Consider the following 22604-nt stretch of genomic DNA (forward strand, 5'->3'; position numbering starts at 1 on the left):
ATTGACGGCTATCAACTCTTCAGAAGGGACAGGAAAGGAAAGAGAGGTGGTGGGGTGGCCCTTTATGTTAAGAGTAGTATTGTATGCCTAGAACTTGGCAATACACATGAAGACAGTATTGAGTGCCTATGGATAAGAATCAAGGGGAAGACCAATAAGGCAGACCTTGTGGTGGGAGTTTGTTATAGACCCCCAAACCAGGATATAAAGACTGATGAAATATTCTATAAGCAGCTGGCAGAGACCTCAGGATCACTCTCCCTTGTACTCAAGGGGGACTTCAACTTCCCAGGTATCTGCTGGAAATACAACACAGCAGAGAGGCAACAGTCCTGGAGATTCTTGGAGTGCATAGAAGACAACTTCCTAACACAGCTGGTGAGGGAACCGACTAGGGAAAGTGCCATACTGGATCTGCTGATAGTTAATTCAGAAGGTCTTGTGGGGGATGTAAATGTTGGAGGTTGTCTTGGACAGAGTGATCATGAAATGATAAAATTTTCAATTCTTGCTGAAGCAAGGCGAGGGGCCAGCAAAACTGCAACGTTGGACTTCCGAAGGGCAGACTTTGGCCTCTTCAGGAGCATGGTTGAAAGCGTCCCTTGGGAGACAATCCTGAAGGGCAAAGGTGCCCAGGAAGGCTGGTGGCACTTCAAGGAGGCACTCTTAAAAGCCCAGGAAAGAGCCATACCCAAGTCCCAAAAATCAAGCAGGAAGGGAAGAAGACCAGCCTGGCTAAATAGAGAGCTTTGGCTGGAGCTCAGGAACAAAAAGAAGGTTTATGATCTTTGGAAAAAGGGCCTGGTAGGCAAGGAGAAATACCAGGAAGCGGTGAAGATATGCAGGGGGAAAATTAGAAGGGCCAAGGCTCAAGCTGAACTCATCTTGGCCACTCCAGTTAAGAACAACAAAAAGGGTTTTTTCCAGTATGTAAACAGAAAAAGGAAGATTAGGGATAATGTGGGCCCACTGAGGAATGAGATGGGCACCCTAGTGGTGGAAGACACGGAGAAGGCAGAGTTGCTGAATGCCTTCTTTTCTTCAGTCTTCACTGCTAAGGCTGCCCCTCATGAACCTCTGGCCTTGGAGGCCAGGGGGAGGGTATGGAGAGAGGAAGTTTTTTCTTCAGTAGAAGGGGACCAGGTTTGGGACCACTTGGCCAAACTGGACATTCATAAGTCCATGGGCCCAGATGGGATACACCCGCGAGTGCTGAGAGAGCTAGCAGAAGTTATCGCTGGGCCACTCTCTATCATATTTGAAAAGTCATGGAGAACAGGAGAGGTGCCAGAAGACTGGAGGAAGGCCAACATCACACCAGTCTTCAAAAAGGGCAAGAAGGAGGACCCTGGGAACTACAGACCAGTTAGTCTCACCTCCGTCCCTGGGAAGGTAATGGAGAGACTCATTCTAGATGTCATCTCCAAACAAGTTGAAGAGCAGGGGGTTATTGGAAGTGGGCAACATGGGTTTACCAAGGGTAAATCATGCTTGACCAATCTGATAGCTTTCTACAATGCTATAACTGGTTGGCTGGATGAGGGGAGGGCAGCAGATGTCATCTACCTTGACTTCAGCAAGGCTTTTGACACTGTCTCACATAACATCCTAATTGGAAAACTAAGGAAGTGTGGGCTGGATGAGGGGATAGTGAGGTGGATTGAGAACTGGCTATGTGACAGGACCCAAAGGGTAATGGTTAATGGAACAGGTTCAAGCTGGAGGCCTGTAACCAGTGGTGTCCCCCAGGGGTCAATACTTGGTCCAGTCCTGTTCAACATATTCATCAGTGACCTGGACGAGGGGACAGAGTGTATCCTCAGCAAGTTTGCTGATGATACCAAGTTGGGTGGGGTGGCTGACACCCCGGAGGGCCGTGCTGCCATCCAGAGAGACCTGGACAAGCTGGAGAGCTGGGCAAGGAAGAACCTCATGAGGTTCAACAGGGAAAAGTGTAAGGTGCTACACCTGGGGAAGAAGAATGTCAGGTACCAATACAGGTTAGGCGTGGACCTGCTGGAGCCAAGCTCCGAAGAGAAAGATCTGGGAGTCCTGGTAGACAGCAAAATGACAATGAGCAAGCAGTGTGCTCTTATGGCCAGGAAGGCCAACAGAGTCCTGGGCTGCATAGGGAAGAGTGTGGCTAGTAGGTCGAGGGAAGTCATTCTCCCCCTCTACTCTGCACTGGTGAGGCCACAACTGGAATACTGCATCCAGTTCTGGGCTCCCCAATTCAAGAGGGATAGGGAACTACTGGAAAGAGTCCAGCGAAGGGCAACAAAGATGATTAAGGGATTGGAGCATCTCCCTTATGAAGAAAGGCTAAGGGAGCTGGGACTCTTTAGTCTGGAGAAGAGAAGGCTGAGGGGAGACCTTATCAATGCTTATAAGTATCTAAAGGGTGGGTTGAAGGAGGAGGGAGCCAGACTCTTTTCAGTGGTTGCCAGTGAGAGGACGAGGGGCAACGGGCACAAGTTTGGAACATAGGAGGTTCCACTCGAATATGAGAAAGAATTTCTTCACGGTGAGGGTGACAGAGCCCTGGAACAGGCTGCCCAGGGAGGTTGTGGAGTCCCCTTCTTTGGAGATTTTCAAGACCCGCCTGGATGCAGTCCTGAGTAGCATTCTCTAAGCAATCCTGCTTCAGCAGGGGAGTTGGACTAGATGATCTATATGGTCCCTTCCAACTCTAAAAAAAATTCAGTGAAATTCAGATTATCCTTGAGGTCTCTTAAATAACTTAGGTAACAGTCACTAAGTAGGAGCTACACTCTGAAATACACATCTGCTCATGAAGTTGACAAAACCTAGGCTATCTCCTTGTTTGCTGAATTTGGAAGTCAGGCCAGCCTTAGATATTAATTGCAGGTAGTTTTGTCTTGAGACAGGACTCGTTTTTTCGGAAAGAGTCCATTTTAAGAACGTCACCCATTTCCTGCAACAGTTAAATGTGAATTTAGAGTAGGGGCATCTTGTATACTCTGTTCGGCATGTCAGTCCCTGGCCAAAAGAAAAGCTTGCACTGATCTGCCTTGGCCACAGGGCTGACTGTAAATAATACTCATTTTTCTTATGTTCTTGCATGTGGAACTTTGTGGGAGACTGGCTAGCTGAGAAGGGTCGCGTAGACATGATCTAGCTGGCCGAGCAAGAACTTGAGAAACATCGGATTCAGCCCCCGTAACTGCTGAGCTGGCAGGGACACCCTGTCCTTGACTGTAGTTGTTGTATGATAACAGGGAGATTGCAGCTGCTCAGGCATGGGAAAAGAGGATGAAAGTAACTGTAAAGAAGGAACTAAGGGCGGGGTTGAAGTTTGGAGGACAGGCCAATCAGAAAGATGTATTGCAGAATATGTATTAGCTAATTATAATGAAGCATAAAAGACAGCTGTACTATGCAATGAACGAAGCTTGCTGATCACTCATATTGAGTGTCCCTGTCTTCCCTCCATCGCGATAGAACTTGTAGAGGCTTATGTGGTGTACAAGCTTCAACTTCATTGGAAATTTGTAAGGCTGGTAAGCGATTCAGTGATTGAAAAACTGGTGCATTAGCATTCTGTGCCCCCCCAGCCATTGTAGGCTTTTCCCTTATTTCTGGGTGAAATGTATGGCAAATTACATTATGTTCCAAATACAGCCAGGATCCTAAAGAAGAAATAGAGCTGTCTGTTACCAGTTAAAAGCCTTAAATCCTTAACCAGCTCAAATAGTATGTGGTTTTAACAAGTGTGGTGTCTTTAATGAACAAACTGGGACGTGATATGAGGATAGCTGTGTAACTACAGGTGTCTAATATTAATGCAGTGAATCCATATGGAACAACTGAGCAACGCATGCCATGCTTCTCTGAGAGCATGTGGAAGAGCTGTCTCCTGCTTTTAACTTCCCGTTGATTGATGTGTACTCAAGCAGAAGGCCTAATTGCCCACTGTGTCACATTAAGCAACAGCACAATTTGAAGAATCAATTTTTCCTATTGTTTGTCACTGCTGGGAAGATGCTAACACCTGCATGTAAAGCCCTGTGACTGATGTTACTGCCATTGCTGAAGTGTGTTGTCCCTTAATCCAATAATGTGATCTGCACACAGACCTACTCTTTAGGGGCTCTATTCCCCATACCCTTCCCACTCATGTATTCTGGAAATGTGTTTAAAAGTGCCATTTTTATTGGTTCCTGCCCCTCTGCCCCTTGATCATTGCACTGGAAATGGCAAACTGAATTAATTTGATGTTGCAGGTTGTCCTTCAAAATTTAGTTGAATTGTTGATCCAGGGGGTGTGTACGCAGCAGAGATATCTCATCCCTTCCTCCCTCCACCCCCTGTCAGTGTGATCCCTGCTCTGTGTTTGATTGAATGCAGGCTGATCACTGCTTGTACTTACATCCTGTGAGATCAAGACATATCATTAAATTTGTTATAACCAGCGGTCATTGCAAATTGAATGGAAACTGCACACAGTTTTCTTTTTCCCTTTTCTTTTTCCCTTTTCTTTTTCCCTTTTCTTTTTCCCTTTTCTTTTTCCCTTTTCTTTTTCCCTTTTCTTTTTCCCTTTTCTTTTTCCCTTTTCTTTTTCCCTTTTCTTTTTCCCTTTTCTTTTTCCCTTTTCTTTTTCCCTTTTCTTTTTCCCTTTTCTTTTTCCCTTTTCTTTTTCCCTTTTCTTTTTCCCTTTTCTTTTTCCCTTTTCTTTTTCCCTTTTCTTTTTCCCTTTTCTTTTTCCCTTTTCTTTTTCCCTTTTCTTTTTCCCTTTTCTTTTTCCCTTTTCTTTTTCCCTTTTCTTTTTCCCTTTTCTTTTTCCCTTTTCTTTTTCCCTTTTCTTTTTCCCTTTTCTTTTTCCCTTTTCTTTTTCCCTTTTCTTTTTCCCTTTTCTTTTTCCCTTTTCTTTTTCCCTTTTCTTTTTCCCTTTTCTTTTTCCCTTTTCTTTTTCCCTTTTCTTTTTCCCTTTTCTTTTTCCCTTTTCTTTTTCCCTTTTCTTTTTCCCTTTTCTTTTTCCCTTTTCTTTTTCCCTTTTCTTTTTCCCTTTTCTTTTTCCCTTTTCTTTTTCCCTTTTCTTTTTCCCTTTTCTTTTTCCCTTTTCTTTTTCCCTTTTCTTTTTCCCTTTTCTTTTTCCCTTTTCTTTTTCCCTTTTCTTTTTCCCTTTTCTTTTTCCCTTTTCTTTTTCCCTTTTCTTTTTCCCTTTTCTTTTTCCCTTTTCTTTTTCCCTTTTCTTTTTCCCTTTTCTTTTTCCCACCTGCAGGGCATATAGTTGCAACATGTCCAATCTAGTTTTACAGTGACTTTATCCAAAGAGCTGTTATCAGTGGCTTAACGTGATTGTGCTTTATGAAAGGGGAGTACCTCCATGCAGCTGACGCTGCTCATTGTTTGCAGAACTGTTAGAGGTACAAAGCAGAAGCATTTGCTGCAGATTTTGGGGTGATGTCATCTGTTTGGAGACTGCAGTAAATGAAAGCGGAATCTGTTTTGTACTGTAGTAAACTTCTGTGATCAGCTTTTTACTGTCGGTCTGCATAAGATCTCAATTGCATAGCAATGATTGAACACTTACATAGGTGGGAAGCTTTGATACGAGAGTCTTAACTTTTGTTTTATCTTAGCAACAGCACTGTCTACTTCTATTTTTGTTGTATGAGGCTAGATACAGAATCCTGATGTTGGTTATAGCCTGTCACTTGCACTGAAGTGAGTAGTGATAGTGAAAACTTAAACCACTGTCTAAATCTGGAATACCTGTGATACGTTAGAAATCAATCACTTGAATCAAACTGCTTTACACTGTTTCTCAGTGTAAAGTCAGTAGTAGTTCATGAGTGTAATACAGGGAGGAAAAAACTGATGTCTTCTTTTTGAATTTTTTTGTATTTTGGTAGTTTTCAGAGTGAATGGGTGCATCTCAGCTATGTGTGGTTAGACTACACAGGGTGTATTCGCAGGCAAAATAGAAGTTGCAAGATCGGATTTCTCTGAAAATTGTGGATGCACTGATTTGACTGTGGTTAATAACTTGAGGCGTTTTGGTTTCCTCAGACCCACAATAAGTACATGGCTCATTTATTTCAGGTGGTAGTTATCTCAGAGGATTCATGTGGTCTGGAATTGAGACATACTTCTACCCCAAAATGAGGGCTATAGCAAGAAGAGACTAGTTCTTGTTGACAAATAGTTAAATTGGCTTGAGTTATCACTGAGAAAACTCTTCCAGGTACCATTAGTGGTAGGATGCTTCCAACTTGACCAGTCAGCACTCTTTCAGAAGAGAAGGAATGTAAATCTAAACTTCAGGGAAAACATCAATAGAAGGAACATGGAAGTAATAATTAAAAAAACAGTACAACTTCCAAGCAGCTCCCCAGGAGTCACTCTTGGTAGTAAATTTTTTTTTTCTCATCTGTTGATGAGAGTGTCCCTTTGGTATTGCTTGACTGCACCAAGTCATGTTTCTCTGCATTCTCCTTACTGTCTGGCAGCATGGCTAAGTAGTCATCCAGGTTTAAGTGGTGATGTGCCAGGTGGGTTATTTTGGTCATGTCTATGCTGTCCCTTCAAGCCTTTCCAGCTTGTCATCTATCTATATATCTATCTTTTTGTCAGTTGTTTCAGTCATCAGTTTTGTCTTGATACTTGTCTGTTTCTGTGTCTTTGTGTTGTTTGGGTTTGGTTTTTTTTTTTGTTATTGTGGCTGTTTCCCAGTTCCCCCATACCCTTCTGTCATCAATCTGAGGTCCTCTGCCTTCATCCTCTGCTATACTGAGTTCCTCTGGCTGATTTTAAGAATATTGCCCTATTGCGTCAGTGTTACTAAGTGAAAAATGAACATACAGACAGGAAGGGAAGAGCTCACATCAGATTAACAGCAGCAGCCACTCAAGCAAAGTTGCTTATAACTTTTAGGCACTTGTAGCCCTGATCTTCTCTTCAGAGGGTTAACCAGAACCAGGAATGAGGGAATGGGGCTAAGGAGGGCTACATTTATAGAAGACAAGCTTGTAGGTGGCGGTGAGACAACCTTGTAGTGCTATGCAACTAACTTGTTTCCTTAGCCCAGGAAACATGTTGATCAAGTTTACATGCAGTATAGAGTATGTTCTTTGTCAGTTTAAAATATACAGTAAAGCATCAGGCCAGAATTTGTGCCCACATTCCTACAGATGCCCTTCAGCATTCTGTTCTGGAGTCTGGAGATCAAAGGCAATAGTGATGGGGCTGCAGTGGTCCATTAGATGGTTTGGAGTGATGCTTTGGGAACAAGTCCTTTAAATTTTTAAACAAGCAGTAAAAAAGGTTAGCAAACCTTTACCACATGGTGTAACAGCTTTGACTAGGCAAATGCAGTTCAGATAATGCCCAGAGGCATAGCAGCAACATCACTAACCTTTTAACTGGCTGCAAACATTTATTTCTTTTTTCCAGCCAGCAGGACAGAGCAACAGCAAGATGCTTGTAACAGTGGTCCCTGAATAGTCTATCAAATCTGATTAGTCAGAAGACACTATTTTAATTAAACCCTCTTCGGAGAGGAGGTGACGGAATGTAGCTGGCAACTGCTCTAGTGTTACTGTGTGCAGCATTTAACAACTCTATTTGCTGACTGTGCCTTCTGCAGGAATGGTATCTTAATAAGTGCACGCTCACAGTGCGTCAGGGGAGCTACTGTGATACAAACTCAAATGCTACCTGAATCTAAAGTGTGACCGTCTCTCTGGAAATGGTCCATTTCACGATTAGCTTGTTATTAATGTGCCTTAGGTAGTTCTTTAGTTAAAATAAGGTGTTGCATATGGCAGAGGAATAATTTTTCCTACTGCACCTTAATGCAAGTGCCTGGTTTGCACTAGGATTTTGCTACAGGATTTCCAACGAAAGCAAGATACTTATTGCTTATGTGGGGTATTTTGATGCTGAGGACACATCCAAGGCTTTTTGCAGCTCCAGATGGATATACTCTTGTGAAGCTCCCTGGATGCTAGATGTGTATGTGTACATCTTTGGTTCGGTGGGATTCGTATGCACTGCTACTAATGTCCCTGGAGCAAATTGGTAGTGTCACAGTAACTTAGTGTTCAGTTACCTAAGATCAGTGTGTGAGATGGTAAACTTAGTGTGTCCTTGCATCAGCCTGCTGGAGAGGAGATATAAATCATCACTTTAAAAATTATCTCTTTGAATTTTGTGTTCAGTGTCCTTTATGTAAGTACGGCCTGGAGCAAGCTGCTTCTGGTAGATAAGGTAAATAGTGTAAACTATATCGCCTGTAGATAACTCGTTGAGAAAAGCCTCCTTGTCAGTTGAGCTGCCAAAATGAGAAGGTTACTTCCTCTCATCAGAAGTTTATCCTGATAAAGATTTTTATAATTTTTATATTATGAAAATCCTTCATAAACGGGAGCACTTGCTTTTCAGTCTGAGGTAGTAACTAGAGGAATGACAAACTTAGGGAAATTCAAGAAAGTGTGTAGAGACCTGGTCCCTGGTTCAGCTCCGCTGTAATAGTAGTGGATGGTGGGCAGCCATAGTACGTGATTGCAGGTGGTGCCTCACAGTATCCGGTGACATACAGAGGACTGATGAGATATGTGAAGGCTTTATGATTCCACATGTGGCCTGGCTTTTTCAATAACAACAAATCAAGTTGACATCTTAATTGCTATTGTCACGCAGAGGAACTAGGCACACAGCAGCTTGTCTTGACACTGTGATCCAGGTCTTGAAAGGTGCAGCCTATTTCATGTGCTGTAGTCTGCAGTCTGATCTCCTCCTCTGCAGCACTGGGACCAGTAAAGCCCATGTAGCTGACATGTGACTGCACCGGATGGTCTTGTGGCTTTGCCCTTGATTGCCTTTCTGAGGTTGCAGGCTCAGCACTGTTTCACCTTCTTTTTTTCTTCCATCTTTGAAGCCACAATATTTTGTTCGCTTCTGAGAAGCAGTTGCCAGCTAGCGCCAAAACCAGTTCTCTGGCTTAGTGGAGTGGTTTTGGATGTAACACCAATGTTGAGAGAGACGGTGAGATGTGCTGAAAAGAAGCTGACAAATGTCGAGCAGGATGACACACAGCTTTTATGGACAAGGTACACCTGGAGTTGCCCATGACTCACTTCCTCATAGTCTAGGATCTTCTCACTGCATTTCATGAAGTCCGGTTGCACCCAGGTCATCTTCATACAGCTTTGGCTTTAGCCACGCGTTGGGTTCCTGTTAGCTAGTAGGGCTGGTTCACCTATTGATTTCAACATAATGTTGAAAGGGACCTTGGCACAGCAGAAGGTACTTTTCCTAAAGTACTTGAAACTGTCTCTTCCTGACCTCAGTCAGGTCAGCAGCTGCCAGGAGGAATAGCTAAGCTCTCTGTGTAACCTTCACCTTAAAACACCCTTTCTTTAAGGTAATATTTGCAGTTGGAATCTGCAGTGGAATCCCTGAGGCTGAGTAAGACCTCAGTTAAGAAATGGTAAATGTTAGATCTGCTCCAAGTTGTGCTTTGAATGCTGTCTGCTGCTGGTGGGGGTGTACCAGATAATTTCATGTTTTCTGAAGAACAGCTGTTGTGCATTTCAGTCTATGAGCTGGAGGACTTCAGAAATAAAGGGCAGCTGATTCTTTGTTGTGCATAATGTCAAAGGAGGACTTATAAATCCAGTTATGGTCTTGAGCAAGGTCTTATGATGTACTTATAATCTAGCAGAAGAACCAGTTATGTTACTGAACACACCATAAGCATCCTGGAGCAGGGTTTTAGCTGACAACTAATTAGAGAGCTAATTCTGTCTTAAACGACTCTCATTTCTCAGGACAGGCCTGCTCTGTGTTAAAAGCTGGCTAGGCACTTGTGTGTTGAACATCTTAGCAATGTAGAATTTGCATCCAAATTTAAAAAGTTGTTAGTAAAATTCTGTGGGCAGTGAATGAGGACTATTGTTAGCATTGTTTTCTTGTGTGTCTGAAAATACCGTCCTAATGGTACTGATTATTGTATACCTGTATTGTTATCTGTGCATTACCCAGTGTGTCTAGACAGGTGCCACGCTGGCTAAGTGACTGCGTGCCCAAGATGATAGTATCTCCTTTTCGAGCAGCAGGGATTAAACTGAAGAGGATCAGTGTGGTATTTCCATTAGGAAGGGCTATTCTTAATGCCAAGGGAGGCAGGGTGTGCTCCCTTGTGGCTGGGACAGAATGGCCTCTCAGTGCTGTGATCTGGAACTTGGCCTTCCTGATCAACCTGACTGCTTCTTGGCTGTTTGTTTTCTTCTTCATTTTGCCATTTAGATTGTCAGATCCTGGACTGAGTTATTTGTCTGCTCAGTTCTCAGAGCTATAGAACAAGTTTGCTTATCTATCTTGGGAACAGGATAAGCAGCAAGTGGCTGCAACATGTCCCATAATCTAGATAAGACTCTGTAGAACTGCGTAGACTTATGCTATGTTACATGTATAAAGTTGTTAAAGCTGTTTTAAAATGTTTTTCAGGTTCTAAATGGCTTCTAAGAAGTTGGGATCCGACTCTCATGGTAAGTGAAATCTGGCATCCTTGCCTTTTCAACAGCATGAATCCTACTATTGCTGCTGACTAATGTCCCAGCCTAGACAATCCGTAGAGACCAATCTGTTTAGCCTCTGAGTAGTTTTTCTGTTAGGAGTGAAGTGCTGTTGCTTCCTTATTGCATAGTTGCTTGCTGATGCCCCTGTTCTCTGGTTAAACTGAAATTCACCCTTTGACTCTTCCCTACTCCTTTATGGCAGAATAATACCTTCTCTTTCCTCTACTCCCCCCTTCAAAATCAAAGCTGAACTGCAGTTGTGGTACTGATCGGATGTTTGCTGAAGTGGACACTAGATCTGTAGCTCCTCTGTATGGCAGTCACGTGAGAAGTTGCATTGAAAGTGAAGATTTTAATAAATCATTGAGCTATGTTTGCTTTTTGCTCAGCAGTGATTTTTTTTTCCTAAATTTATCTAATTGGTTCAGCAAGCAAGTGAAGAAGAGAACATCATCTACATTTGAGATATCTAGGGTCATGAAGATGATTATCATTAAAATTACTTGCCTGTATATGTGCCTATCTTTTAGAAAATGGGGTGTAACTTGAGAGGATTAGTATTTTTGTGGAACATTTAAAGTTCAGTTTGTTCAGTTTGTAATGTAGCTTATCTAAATCAGTAATCATTCAAGGCAGTACTGAGAGGTTCATGTGAAATTTCTAACATAATTTTTCATGCTATAGAAACTCCTGCTTTTAGAAACTTGACCTTTCTGGTTAACCTTTCAGATAAGAGGGTCCTGGGGAATTCCATTCTCCCTTGAGATTTTTATCCAGTTTTGCAAGTGTAAAGTTGAAGTACAGAATAAGAAGTGCATCATTTAAACATACGCTTGAGGATTGATAAAAATTGCCTATCAAAACTTAATTTTTAGATGGTCTCCTTTCCTGTGGCCCAGTGATTGTGCTGCAAGATAATTAACTAGATAACTGCAGTTGCTCAAAGGCAGTTGCTCTTCCATCTGTGGATGATCTATCTGTGAATCTTCTATCTATGATCACTCTGAACTGCCTGTCTTTTGAGTCTGTTTTTCTTTCTCTCTTCGGCTTCCTAAACCAGACTAGCAAAGACACTGCTCAGAGCTAGAATACAACCTGTCTTACTTCTCAAAGCAGTACAGTGTGTTGGAACTTGCTTCTGGTCTCAAAATAACAAAATCAAAATGCTGTAAGCTGGCTGGTTAACTTGTCTACCCTTTTGTGTACCCTCTGTTCTTGCTGGTACCACCGACACTATCATAGTTCTGTTGCTGAGGAGTAGCGGAGCAGTTTCCTTGGCTTATTATGCCTTGAGAAATCAGCAGGGCAATTGTTTCAGTCTTCTTTGGGGTTGTTAAGAATTAATCCCTCTAAGTGAATTTTGGCTTACTGTAAAGCCCAACAGCTACCTTCAGCTCAGTGTCTCTGGCAGGCTGATGAAATGGGTCAGCATAGTTGATGCATCTCTTGTATGTATTTTTGAGCTGCTTAATGGAGGTTAGAGGACTGTTGTAGAATCACAGAGTGGTTAAGGTTGGAAAGCACTTCCGGAGATCATCATGTCCAAACCCCCTGCTCGAGCAAAGCCACCTAGAGCAGGTTGCTCAGGACCATGTTCAGATGGTGATGAAGATGGGAACATACGGATGGAGAGAAGGGCATCCTTTTCCTGTCTTGAAGGGTATTCTTAGCATGCACCTGTAACTATGCTTAACCAAATGCTCTCCTGTCATTTGAATAATTGGAAGTTCAAGTTTAAGTTCTAGTAATTAGTGGCATTTAGAAATGCGTCTCTCATCTCCTGCGCAAAAAGTTTGGGTTATGCCAAGTGCAGTACATTAATATTGCTGTTGTACTGTCACTATACAACTTGAAAGCATTTAACTGCAGTTTCTGAAAATTACGTAAGTGTGCTTTGTTTGACCGCAAAAGGTAAGTTCCACTTAGCTTGGTTTTAAAACTGTTCCCCACTCATAACTGGTAACTGTCTTTACCTGTAATGTTTCCATTTTGCTACCAAACTGGAGGACACTCTTATGAATTGGGCAGTAACTTCCAAATTGCACTAAAGCGGAGAGAAATCTTAGTCTGGTAGTAGTTCCTTGGTCCAGGAATATCATATAGTATGCAGTGTCAGAGATCAGACTGACAGGTACAGCTTTTTTTCAGAACTTCCTCAATATACTTTTAACTACTAAAAGGATGAAGTGGCTAACAGCCACATTAAATAACAGTTCAAAAATACCTTTTATTGTGTCACTTGAACATGTGACTATTGAAACAGTGCTTCGTGTAATACTTTGTGTGTCGGTTTTGCTTATTGCTTAAAATTTGCTGCTTAAAGCAATTTGCACCCCTACCCATCAGCATGTTCAGACAGAAGGGTTGTCCATTTACAAAAAGAAAAGGATTCTTGGCTTTTTTGTTGAGATTGTAACTTCAGTGGACTGCTACTGTTCTGATAGGGCAGGAACAAAGTTCTGAATACTATGCGTGTGAGCGTTTTGCCTCAGACTTTTTTCCGTCAAATGTCCTTATACACTTGCTGTGTTTCTTAATGTGTGCTTGCAGGTTTTGAGGAAGAATTATATTCAAGATGAGGTTATAGCAGTGGTCGTTATTTAAAAAAAAAAATTAGCAGACTGGGAAGAAACTAGAAGGTTTTTTTATTCCTTAGTCTATCTCCTGAGGTTAAACTGGCAGCTGTCAGTGCAGCCCATCCAGTCTAGGTGCATTCAGGTTTTCTTACTGCACCAGAACTGTTTCTGTGTAAATACCACAGTGTGTGCTTGTACCCTGCGTGGCTGATACCTGTTTCAGGCAGAGGCAGCAGCTGTGCAAAGGGAGGTGTCTACCCCTTACTGTGTCAATAGGTCTGACAAGACCAGTGTTTGCACACTGAGCAATTTGGGCTGTGAGATGGGTGCAGAGAGGTAATCCCTCTTTGCTTGGATCATCCTGCTTAGGGCAGGACTTGTGCCGGTGGGACTAAGCCAGGCATGGTAGCAGCAGACACGCTGGACTCCTAGCGGGTGGGAGATCTGGCCGTCTCTGACCTTGCCGTGATTTACTGCTCTCAGGGCAGAGGCTGCCACAGTTGCTATTTCTGCGTAAGCAACCACTTTGGCACATCCAGGTTCTCAAATTGCCAGCTCAAATACAACTTGGATGCTGCATTGCGAGTAGTGGTGTTGGTGGCCGGTGAGGTGCCAACTGGATGGTGTGCTGTGTAGTACTTGACTTTGTGCTTCTCAGTAAGGATCAGTGAAAATGCTATTACATTCTCCCTGGAGCATTTTTTCATCCTGGTGGTGCAGATGGGATGTAGGGTTATTCAGTGTGATGGTTTTAAAGCTGGAGGAAATACCACCTGTGTCCTAACAGGTCTCTGGGACCAGCCAGTGTGGTGCGTAGTACGAGAGCTGAGGTGATGACAGCACATAAACATTTAACTCCAAATTAACAGGATGTTCCTGTTCTCAAAAGCTGCTTGTCCTTTTGGAGCCTGTGGCTGCCTTGTTGTAGATGAGTCAACAGCGAAGGAACACAAACAGTGCTTAAACTGTCATCTGAGTATGAAAATGGGTCAGATAAAAATGTCCAGTCACAGCTCACTGAGCAAGAGGTTAGTCACTGAACAGCATCTTGGATGTTGCCACTAATGTCTTTTGGATCTGCAACACTCAAAGCAAAGTTAAAAATCAGTGCTAGAGGAACACTTCAGATTGTTATACATAGGCAGAAACCTCGCCTGCAGTTCCAGAAGCTTAGAAGAGTGATCCAAGAGACCCCTTTCAGTTAACCGAGAAACTGAGTGCAATTTATATTGCAGGTTTTCCTTGTTCACAGCAGCTTAAGGAAAACAAACCTCTTGTCTGGCTTCTTGGAGGTGGTTGAACTCTAAGTGATTCTGCCTCATGAGTTAGCAGGATGCTTGAAGAAAGTTTCATCCTAAAACACATTTTAAATACAACATGCAAGTGTTAGATACAAAGGACAGATGGAGCATCATGAATTAAGTCTGAGGCCTCTCATTGGAGTGAAGAGAAATCAGGTGATTAAGTTAGATTATCTTGTTTCAAAAATCAGAATTGCTATGCTAAATAGTCTTGAGCTATTTCACTGTGTTTTGGTTAAACTGGAGTGTCTAGACTTTAAGCCACTTCGTCCTTATGAGCACTTCTGTCTGCTTTGATGCCAAAACTTGGATTTTAGTTTGTCTTATGTGTTCTAAAGCTGGGTCATTTTAAAGCCTGTTTTGAATATGACAAAAAGTGATGAATTTTTTAATAGAGACATAATGGAATGCAGCATTCAGCAGAGCTTCAGCTTCCAGTTGTGTAGGTATAGTCTCGTCACAAGGGAAGCTGAGATGTTAGGTATATGGACTTCAGAATCTGTTCAGTTGTTGGGTTGTTATGTTGTATGTTGGTTGTGGTTTTTTTTTTTTAATAGTTATGGCCTAGAACACTTAAAAAAAAAAACAACCAACCAAACACCAAAACCAAAGCTGAGGCAGTGGTGTCCAAACAGATTCAATGTGTTTCTCATCAAGCAACTTCCTTTGTATTGAGTTACGTCATGGAGTTGGAGCAGCAGAGATAAAATAGCTCCTAAATACAGAAATGTGAATCTTGATTGAATGCATTGAACTTGTAAGATTTTTTTTGATACCATTTCTGCTTTTGATCCTAGGGCCTTTCAGTTATCTTGATGATGTCCCGTTTAAGATAGGAGACAAATTCAAAACCCCAGCGAAGGTTGGATTACCCATTGGTTTCTGCCTGCCTGATTCTTCTCAGCTTGTCAGAGAAGCCCAGGTAAGTGGCGTGTTTTGCCTTTCCATGTTCCTTCCACAAATTTTGAGTTCTTGTTTTTTATGCAGTTCTGACTGGGACTTCTTTTCCAGCCGTAGGGCAGACAGGTTACAGCTTGGTACAGGTGGCTTCTTTGAGGAACATGTCTCTGTTACCATAAACTCATGGTAGCATAAAATCAATTGCTTTTTAGCATATAATCTCCAAATGCAGGTTGTGATACGGGAAATCTAATTGAACTATGTTTTCTCATTTGGATCCATGATTTTCCTTGGTCAGTCCAAATTGATGATTGTTTTCCCTTCAGCTGTGACAGTTTGCTGCAGATGGTTCTGCTTTTTTTTTTTGCCATTTTTTTCCTGCCCTACATGTTACCGTGTTACCCTGCGTCATGACCTTTATCATTATAACCATTAAAAGATGACCTGATTGTCCTAATACACGTATTTCCAATCAGTCAAGCTGATCTGGGGAGAGCAAGAGGAGAATCTAATGTCCTATTGCTGGCCTCATTGTGCTATGTCTGCGTTTTCCTGCCAAGCTGAGGCTCAAGTACAGTGTGCCCGATTGGACTGCAACGCCTTGCATAACATGATGTGACTGTGTAAACCATGCATCTCACAGTGCAACTTCACTTTTTGTACAGCTGTGGTGAGAGCTGCTAAAAAAAAAAAAGTTCAGGGAAGCAAAATTGACCAAAGCCATATATTTTTATAAAAATACTGCCTATTTTTTTTATATTAAAAAAATTGTTGAATGGTTTAGATTGGAAGGGACTTTAAAGATCGTCTAGTTCTGAGGACCTTAAAGATCATCGAGTTCCAACCCCACTAGAGCAGGTTGCTCAAAGCCCCATCCAGCCTGGCCTTGAACACCTCCAGGGATGGGGCATCCACAGCTTCCCTGAGCAACCTGTTCCAGTGCCTCACCACCCTCACAGGAAAGAATTTCTTCCTAATATCTAATCTAAATCTCCCCTCTTTCAGTTTGAAGCCCTTACCCCTTGTCCTGTCACTACATCCCCTTGTCCCTCCCCATCTTTGCCGTAGGCCCCCTTTAGGTACTGGAATGGGTTATAAGGTCTCCCCGGAGCCTTCTCGTCTCCAGGCTATACAACCCAAACTCTCTCAGCCTGTCTTCACCAGAGAGGGTCTCCAGCCCCCTCATCATCTGCTACTCATAGTTACCATTGCTATAGCAGGTATCCCCTTTGGCTGGTGAGCCGTTGGCACTGGAGTAAGAATACCAATACCTCTTTTAGGGGGAGCTAAGTAATATTGTATTGGGTTTTGGATACAAAATATTCTGCCGTAGTCTTGAATGACTTGTGGACAGGGAATAGTTCAGCGCTGTCAGACCCGGCTATGGTTGTCCAGCTGGTAACACATTAGACTTCCCCTTGCTACATCGTTGTCCTGGGGAGAGAGTGTGGGAGGGCTGTGAAACTGATCTTGGGATGATCAGCAGCTCCAAAGCAAAAATAAATGTAGGAAGGAGACAAAATATGATATTCTCATCCAGACTCTAGACAGGTTTTGCTGCCAGAGGCAAAATGAAGTACTTCTGAAGTCTTCTAGCTTTGTCAGTCTGTGGATTACAAGAGATGTTGGGGAAAAAATTATGCCTGTTTGTGGTAATTCATGTAGCTCTTACTGTGTGTTAGTTATGTTGCTGTAGTGTCTATGATCCTTACAACTTATGCTTTTTTTTTTTTCCTCCCATTTCCCCTCTACCCCCGTCAGTATGATTTCTCACTGGAGAAGAAAACAATCGAATGGGCTGAAGATATCAAAAAAATTCAAGCTGCCCAGAGAGAAGCTGAACGCAAGGCAGAAGAAGCGCTAGCAAACTCAAGACCAGCTCCAGAGGACAGCAGCAACATGGGGTTCTCAGAGGGACCTTGCCCTGAGGCCATGCCTCCTCCCATTAACCCCATCCTCGCTAGCCTGCAGCACAATAGTATTCTTACTCCCACGCCAGCCAACAGCAGCGCAGTGAAGCAGAAGGTTCTCAGTCCACCTCGTCCAAAAGCAGACTTCAACCCAGCAGATTTTGAATGTGAAGAAGACCCATTTGACAAACTGGAATTAAAAACCATTGACGACAAGGAGGAGTTAAAAAATATTCTTGAAATTCATGTTGGTACTACTGGGCCAATTGTTGCCCAGCTGTTAGATAATACTTTGCCCAAAGGAGGGTCTGAGTCTGTGTTGCAAGATGAGGAAGTTCTGGCATCCATAGAAAGGGCCACGTTGGACTTCAAGCCCCTTCACAAGCCCAACGGCTTTGTTACTTTACCGCAGTTGGGAAACTGTGAAAAGATGTCCTTGTCTTCCAAAGTGTCCCTGTCCCCTATCACTTCAGTGAGCAATATCAAATCCCTGTCCTTTCCTAAACTTGACTCAGATGAGAGTGATCAAAAATCATCCAAGCTCACGAGCACTTTCCACAGCACTACCTGTCTCCGCAATGGCACTTTGCTCAGCTCTTTGCAGACCTGTGCTCAGAGTAAAGCTAGTGAACTGAACGGACACCACATGGTTGGTCTTTCCGCTCTAAATGAGGACAGTGGTATGGAGACATCAACGTTATCCTCGTCATCCAGGCTGCCTTCCCTGGCTGTGTCGACAGTTTGTACAGAAGAAGAATCATCTCAAAGCACAGCGACTACGGTAAACGTGCAGTGGATTAGAATTGGGGTTGCTGGGGAGATGTGGAGGTGCAGAGGCAATTGTTGCTTCTGAAATGTCCTGTGGCTTGGGTTTAGGTTCACTTAATGGGAGTGCTGTGTAGATCCTCTTAATTTACACAGCAAATTGATAAGTCCGGCAGGTCTTCATGCTGGCAGTTCTGAACCTCAGACTATTACTCTGCAGGTTTCCCCCAAATCTGACATTTTTAGACCAATTCTGGTGATTTTTCCTTCAGCTCTTGTTCGTAGTTGCACATGTTTGAGTTACACATCTAAGACATCATCTTTGTGTGGTCCTCCATTCTGTCTTATCCAACTGAGATATATCAGATTCTGAAGTGCTATTAGGTTTTGAGTTAAATCTCTTCTAGATTTGTTCCCCAGCTTGCGTATTTATTTGCTGGAAATAATGGGAAATGCAGGCTTTTTAAGGAATAGAAGCTATAATAGATTAAAACCAAATATGTGCTCTTTCATTCAGGAAAGAAAGATGTGCTTGCAGTTGACTTGCTGTGAAAGAAATGTCTGGTTTTTTATTTTTATTCCTGAGAAACTTTTTTTTAAAGTCTAATCTTTAGGAAGGAGAAAATGATGATGGTCCGAAATCGGTTATTTACCCTCTTTCTTGTGAAGGAAGGTGGAGGATTGTTTGGTGGATACCAAAACCAGTCTTGAAGTTCATCTCAGATTGCTAATGTTATAGTTGTTTGCCATGCAGCTCTGAGACAGGAGTTTGGTGCTTCGTTTCCTCACACTTGTAGCAAGTTCTAAAATTACTTTTGAGGACACTTAACTTCACCCCAGCTGTTGTCTTTATCTCTTTGTAAATAAGAGCAGAGATTTGAGTAAGCTTTTGGGTGTTGTTTTTTTGGGGGTTTTTTGGAGTTTTTTTTTTTTTCAAAGAACCTGAGATCTGGACACTAGTACTCATGAAATGAAAGCTGTCTATATAGCCAAATCCTCTAGTTGCTTCTGAAATAATGTGGTTTCTTTGTCCAGTATAAGCAGTGCTTTGGTGGTCTTACTGGCATAGTGTAGGTTTTTGTGTGATAACATGTTCTTTGAAACAAGTGACACTGTTGCTCTTCTGTTGTTCTTTCACCTCTCTTCAGGCTTAGGTAAAATGCACTATTAGTTGTGAAATACAGTATTCTGGCAACCAGTGTATGCATCAGAGCAGAGTGGAACAGCTGCTTATTGACAGCTAGAACAAAATTAATACAGTAAACTTTGGCACAATCACAGAGTTGTTGAGGTTGGAAGGGACCTTTAAGATCATCTAGTCCAACCATTAACCTAACTCTGATAAAAACCATCACTAAACCATGTCACTAAGTACTGGGTCTACCTGTCTTTTAAATACCTCCAGGGATGGTGCCTCAAACACTTCCCTGGGCAGCCCATTCCAATGCTTGATAACCCTTTCAGTGTAAAAATTTTTCCTAATATCCAATCTGAACCTCCCCTGGGGCAACTTGAGGCCTTTTCCTCTTGTCCTATCGCCTGTGACTTGGGAGAGGAGACCAACCTCCGCCTCTCTACAACCTCCTTTCAGGTAGTTGTAGAGAGTGATAAGGTCTCCCCTCAGCCTCCTTTTCTCCAGGCTGAACAACCCCAGCTTCTTCAACCTCTCCTCATAAGACTTATTCTCCAGACCCCTCACCGGCTCTGTTGCCCTCCTCTGGACCCGCTCCAGCACCTCAATGTCATTTTTTGTGGTAAGGGGCCCCAAACTGGACACAGCCCTCGAGGTGGGGCCTCACCAGTGCCGAGTACAGGGGGACAATCACCTGCTGAGTCCTGCTCACCATGCTGTGACGTGCTGAGCAACTGTTCACTGCGACAGATCACAGGTTTGAGAGGCCAGCATATGATCGTGTGTAGCTCAGAGGTGAAACCTTGAAGTATGACGTGTGACACATCTCTGGGGATTAACACGAATGGTCACTTACAACTCAATAGATGGACATTCAGGTGGCCAAATTTTCACTCTTAACTATTCGAATCTCTGTGCTGGATTAAAACTTATTAAAGATCAAGAGGGAGGTTGTATTTTTGAGAATGCTGTAAGGGAAGATACAAACTGATAAAAAATAGACTTACTGAGAGAAGTAATAAATATTTTCATATGAAACTATTTCTGCTTTAAGAGTAGCAAACCAAGAAATAGGTATGCCAACAAAACTAGTTCTTCCTGTTTAAATTCCAAGACTTCAGACTGTGCTTTTTTCATGTTTCCACAATATGGTCCCAGTGTCTGGAATATGACAGCTGAGCTGCAAGAAATTGAAGTAAATGTAACAATAATCCTCAGAGTATGAAAATGATAAAAGGAAGTCACAGTCATTCCTGTGGCTGGGAGCAGAAGGCTCATGCGTCCTTTTTCTGCAAGGTTACACAAGAATAGACCTGTCCTTTATTTGAAAGCCTCAGGACAATTATATGTCACAGTGTATTCCACAGTGATTTTATATATAACTATTTTTTTTTTCTTACAAGGCTAGAAATTGTAACTTTGGATTTGAAGTTACCTCTGGAGTTTATGCTTTACCAGTGAATTGGATCTAGGGTTTTTCAGATGGAAATAAACCTGTCATTTCTCTGAGGCTGCACTGATTCTGTCGGGGGTGGTGCCCTGTCCTCTTCGAAGATCACTGGTTTGCTTTTTGCAGCATTGCCAGAGGGAGAAATGACTAGCGAAGACAACAGATTGGGATTACACAAAACTGGCCAGGCACCTGATTAGTATGATGACTTTGGAGAAATCACTGATTACGGGAGGTTAGGGCACTCCTGGTGGACCATTCAGAGTATGTACTGCTGCAGTAGTGTGATGGTATGGGCACATCAGCCACAGGCAGGGCTACCAGCCTCCCTGTGAAGTCCCTAAAAGCAAGCACAGTGTCCAAGCACCTACTGAAAGCACTGCACGTCTGCTTCTTGAAGGGCACTAAAATGCAAGTTTGAGATGTAAGGGAGCGTGGCTACTGAGTGAGTAGTCCTAGCTTTGTCCCCTGCAGCTCCTTTAGGTGTGTCCCTCCTCTGCTGGAAGTCACTGACCACAAGCACAGGTTGCTGAAGCTCAAGTAGATTGAGGAGGAAGGGCTGGTTTTCCCAGGTTCTGGAATCTTTGGTGTCAGAAGCAGTTTTGGTTTTCCTGGCTGTAGCGTTAATAACAAATCATCATCCTTCAATTTGAGAACCAGCTGATTTCAGGGCTACTCCAGACTCCCATTTCAGTGTATCCCGTATTCTAGTGCCTTTTGCTCTGGCCAAAGTGCCTGGAGAGGGTGTGTGCGAAGAGATTTGAGCCCCTCTACCACCATGGGAAAGGTTCTTGGGTAAACCAGTTCATCAGACTGAATATGATTTCTCAGGCTTTGTCTCCTAGAAGAGAAATTCTTAGACTGGAAACAAAAATGGTCAGAAATGCAGAACAAAACCTCCCTGGTGGTTGGTTGGGGTATTTTTGCAAATAAATGGAATTTGGCAAAATCCTAATAGATTCTCTCAGAATTGGTTTTCTTTAAACAGCTTTTTGTTGGGCCCAAAGAAGGCCTTTCTGAAAGAAGTGGACAAGCTTTCAAGCAGTCTGTGTTGGCATAATAAGTATTAAGAAACACAAAAAGCTGAGGCTCTTGATCCACAGTGATTTCGTGCAGTCTTTCCTAATTCTATTTAAAATGCAGGAAGACTTATAAATGCATGAATCAAAATGTGCAGGTTAGGTGGGGCAAAGTTCTGCCTTTGCCCTGCTGTTATATTGGGGGAAGTGGTATAAAGCGGTGGGTTGGTTCTGCCCTCTGGCAGCCTGGTCCTGCAGAAAACAGAGCGGGTGTAGAGCAGGGAACGTTACCTCTACTGGGAATGGGAGTAAGTGTTGGGTATTGACAGAATAATCGTATGCTCTTTTTAGCCAGTGTGCCATGTTGCTCATATATGGCATATGGAAGTGCTTTGAGAGTAGAAAAGGGGTATGTGTTTCTCTTACCCTTTCTTATCGTCAAAAAGTCAAGAGAATTCTATAGGCAATGACTTCAAAATTATCAGTGTCATTTAGGCTGCATAGCAGAGGATCAGGAGCTGAACAGGAGCCAGCGTGTTACACTGAGCTGTGTGAACATGTAGCTGTTACAGTGACAGAACAAACAAGCTTACAGTTATTATGAGGAGGAATGCATCCTTCTGTTTGTGGAGTGCTGAGAGAAGAAAACGATCCTTGTGATGGCTATTCCGTAACTACACACAACTGCGTAATGTCTGTGTCTTGCGTGTGGAAGCCTGATCAGACCACAGGCCTCCCTGTATGGCAGACTTATTCCCAGATCTCTCCCATAAAGCCCTTCTCCCTGGCTGTAGCAAATTCTCTTCACTGGTGCATAATGTTTACAGTCATCTTATTCATGTGTTGTCCAACAGGTACATCCAGACTACAAGGAAGCAGAACTCCCTGTGGTAAGTTCCCAGATACCTGTGTGCTAGCACTGGATCGTGTTTCTGAAAATCTCCAGAAGTAGCGTTCCTTTGAGTACAGAAAATCATAGGTGATGAGTGAACTTGGAGTGAAGGAAG

At 42.8% G+C, this 22604-nt stretch overlaps 1 protein-coding gene across 2 annotated transcripts in view; it reads left to right on the plus strand.

The window, feature by feature from the left end:
* Window positions 1-22604, plus strand: part of UBAP1 (ubiquitin associated protein 1) — a 41995-nt gene that overhangs the window by 13774 nt on the left and 5617 nt on the right. The window contains exons 2-5 of one of the 2 annotated variants that reach the window (XM_074166077.1): window positions 10474-10514; window positions 15219-15343; window positions 17083-18012; window positions 22452-22487. In XM_074166077.1, coding sequence (XP_074022178.1) covers window positions 10481-10514; window positions 15219-15343; window positions 17083-18012; window positions 22452-22487 — 1125 coding nt within the window. In that variant the 5' untranslated portion in view covers window positions 10474-10480. Of the gene's footprint in view, window positions 1-10473; window positions 10515-15218; window positions 15344-17082; window positions 18013-22451; window positions 22488-22604 lie in introns of those variants that run through there. The other variant, XM_074166078.1, reaches the window with a different exon arrangement.

The sequence above is a fragment of the Numenius arquata genome, chromosome Z, assembly GCF_964106895.1.
Source record: "Numenius arquata chromosome Z, bNumArq3.hap1.1, whole genome shotgun sequence".
NCBI classification, from domain to species: domain Eukaryota; kingdom Metazoa; phylum Chordata; class Aves; order Charadriiformes; family Scolopacidae; genus Numenius; species Numenius arquata.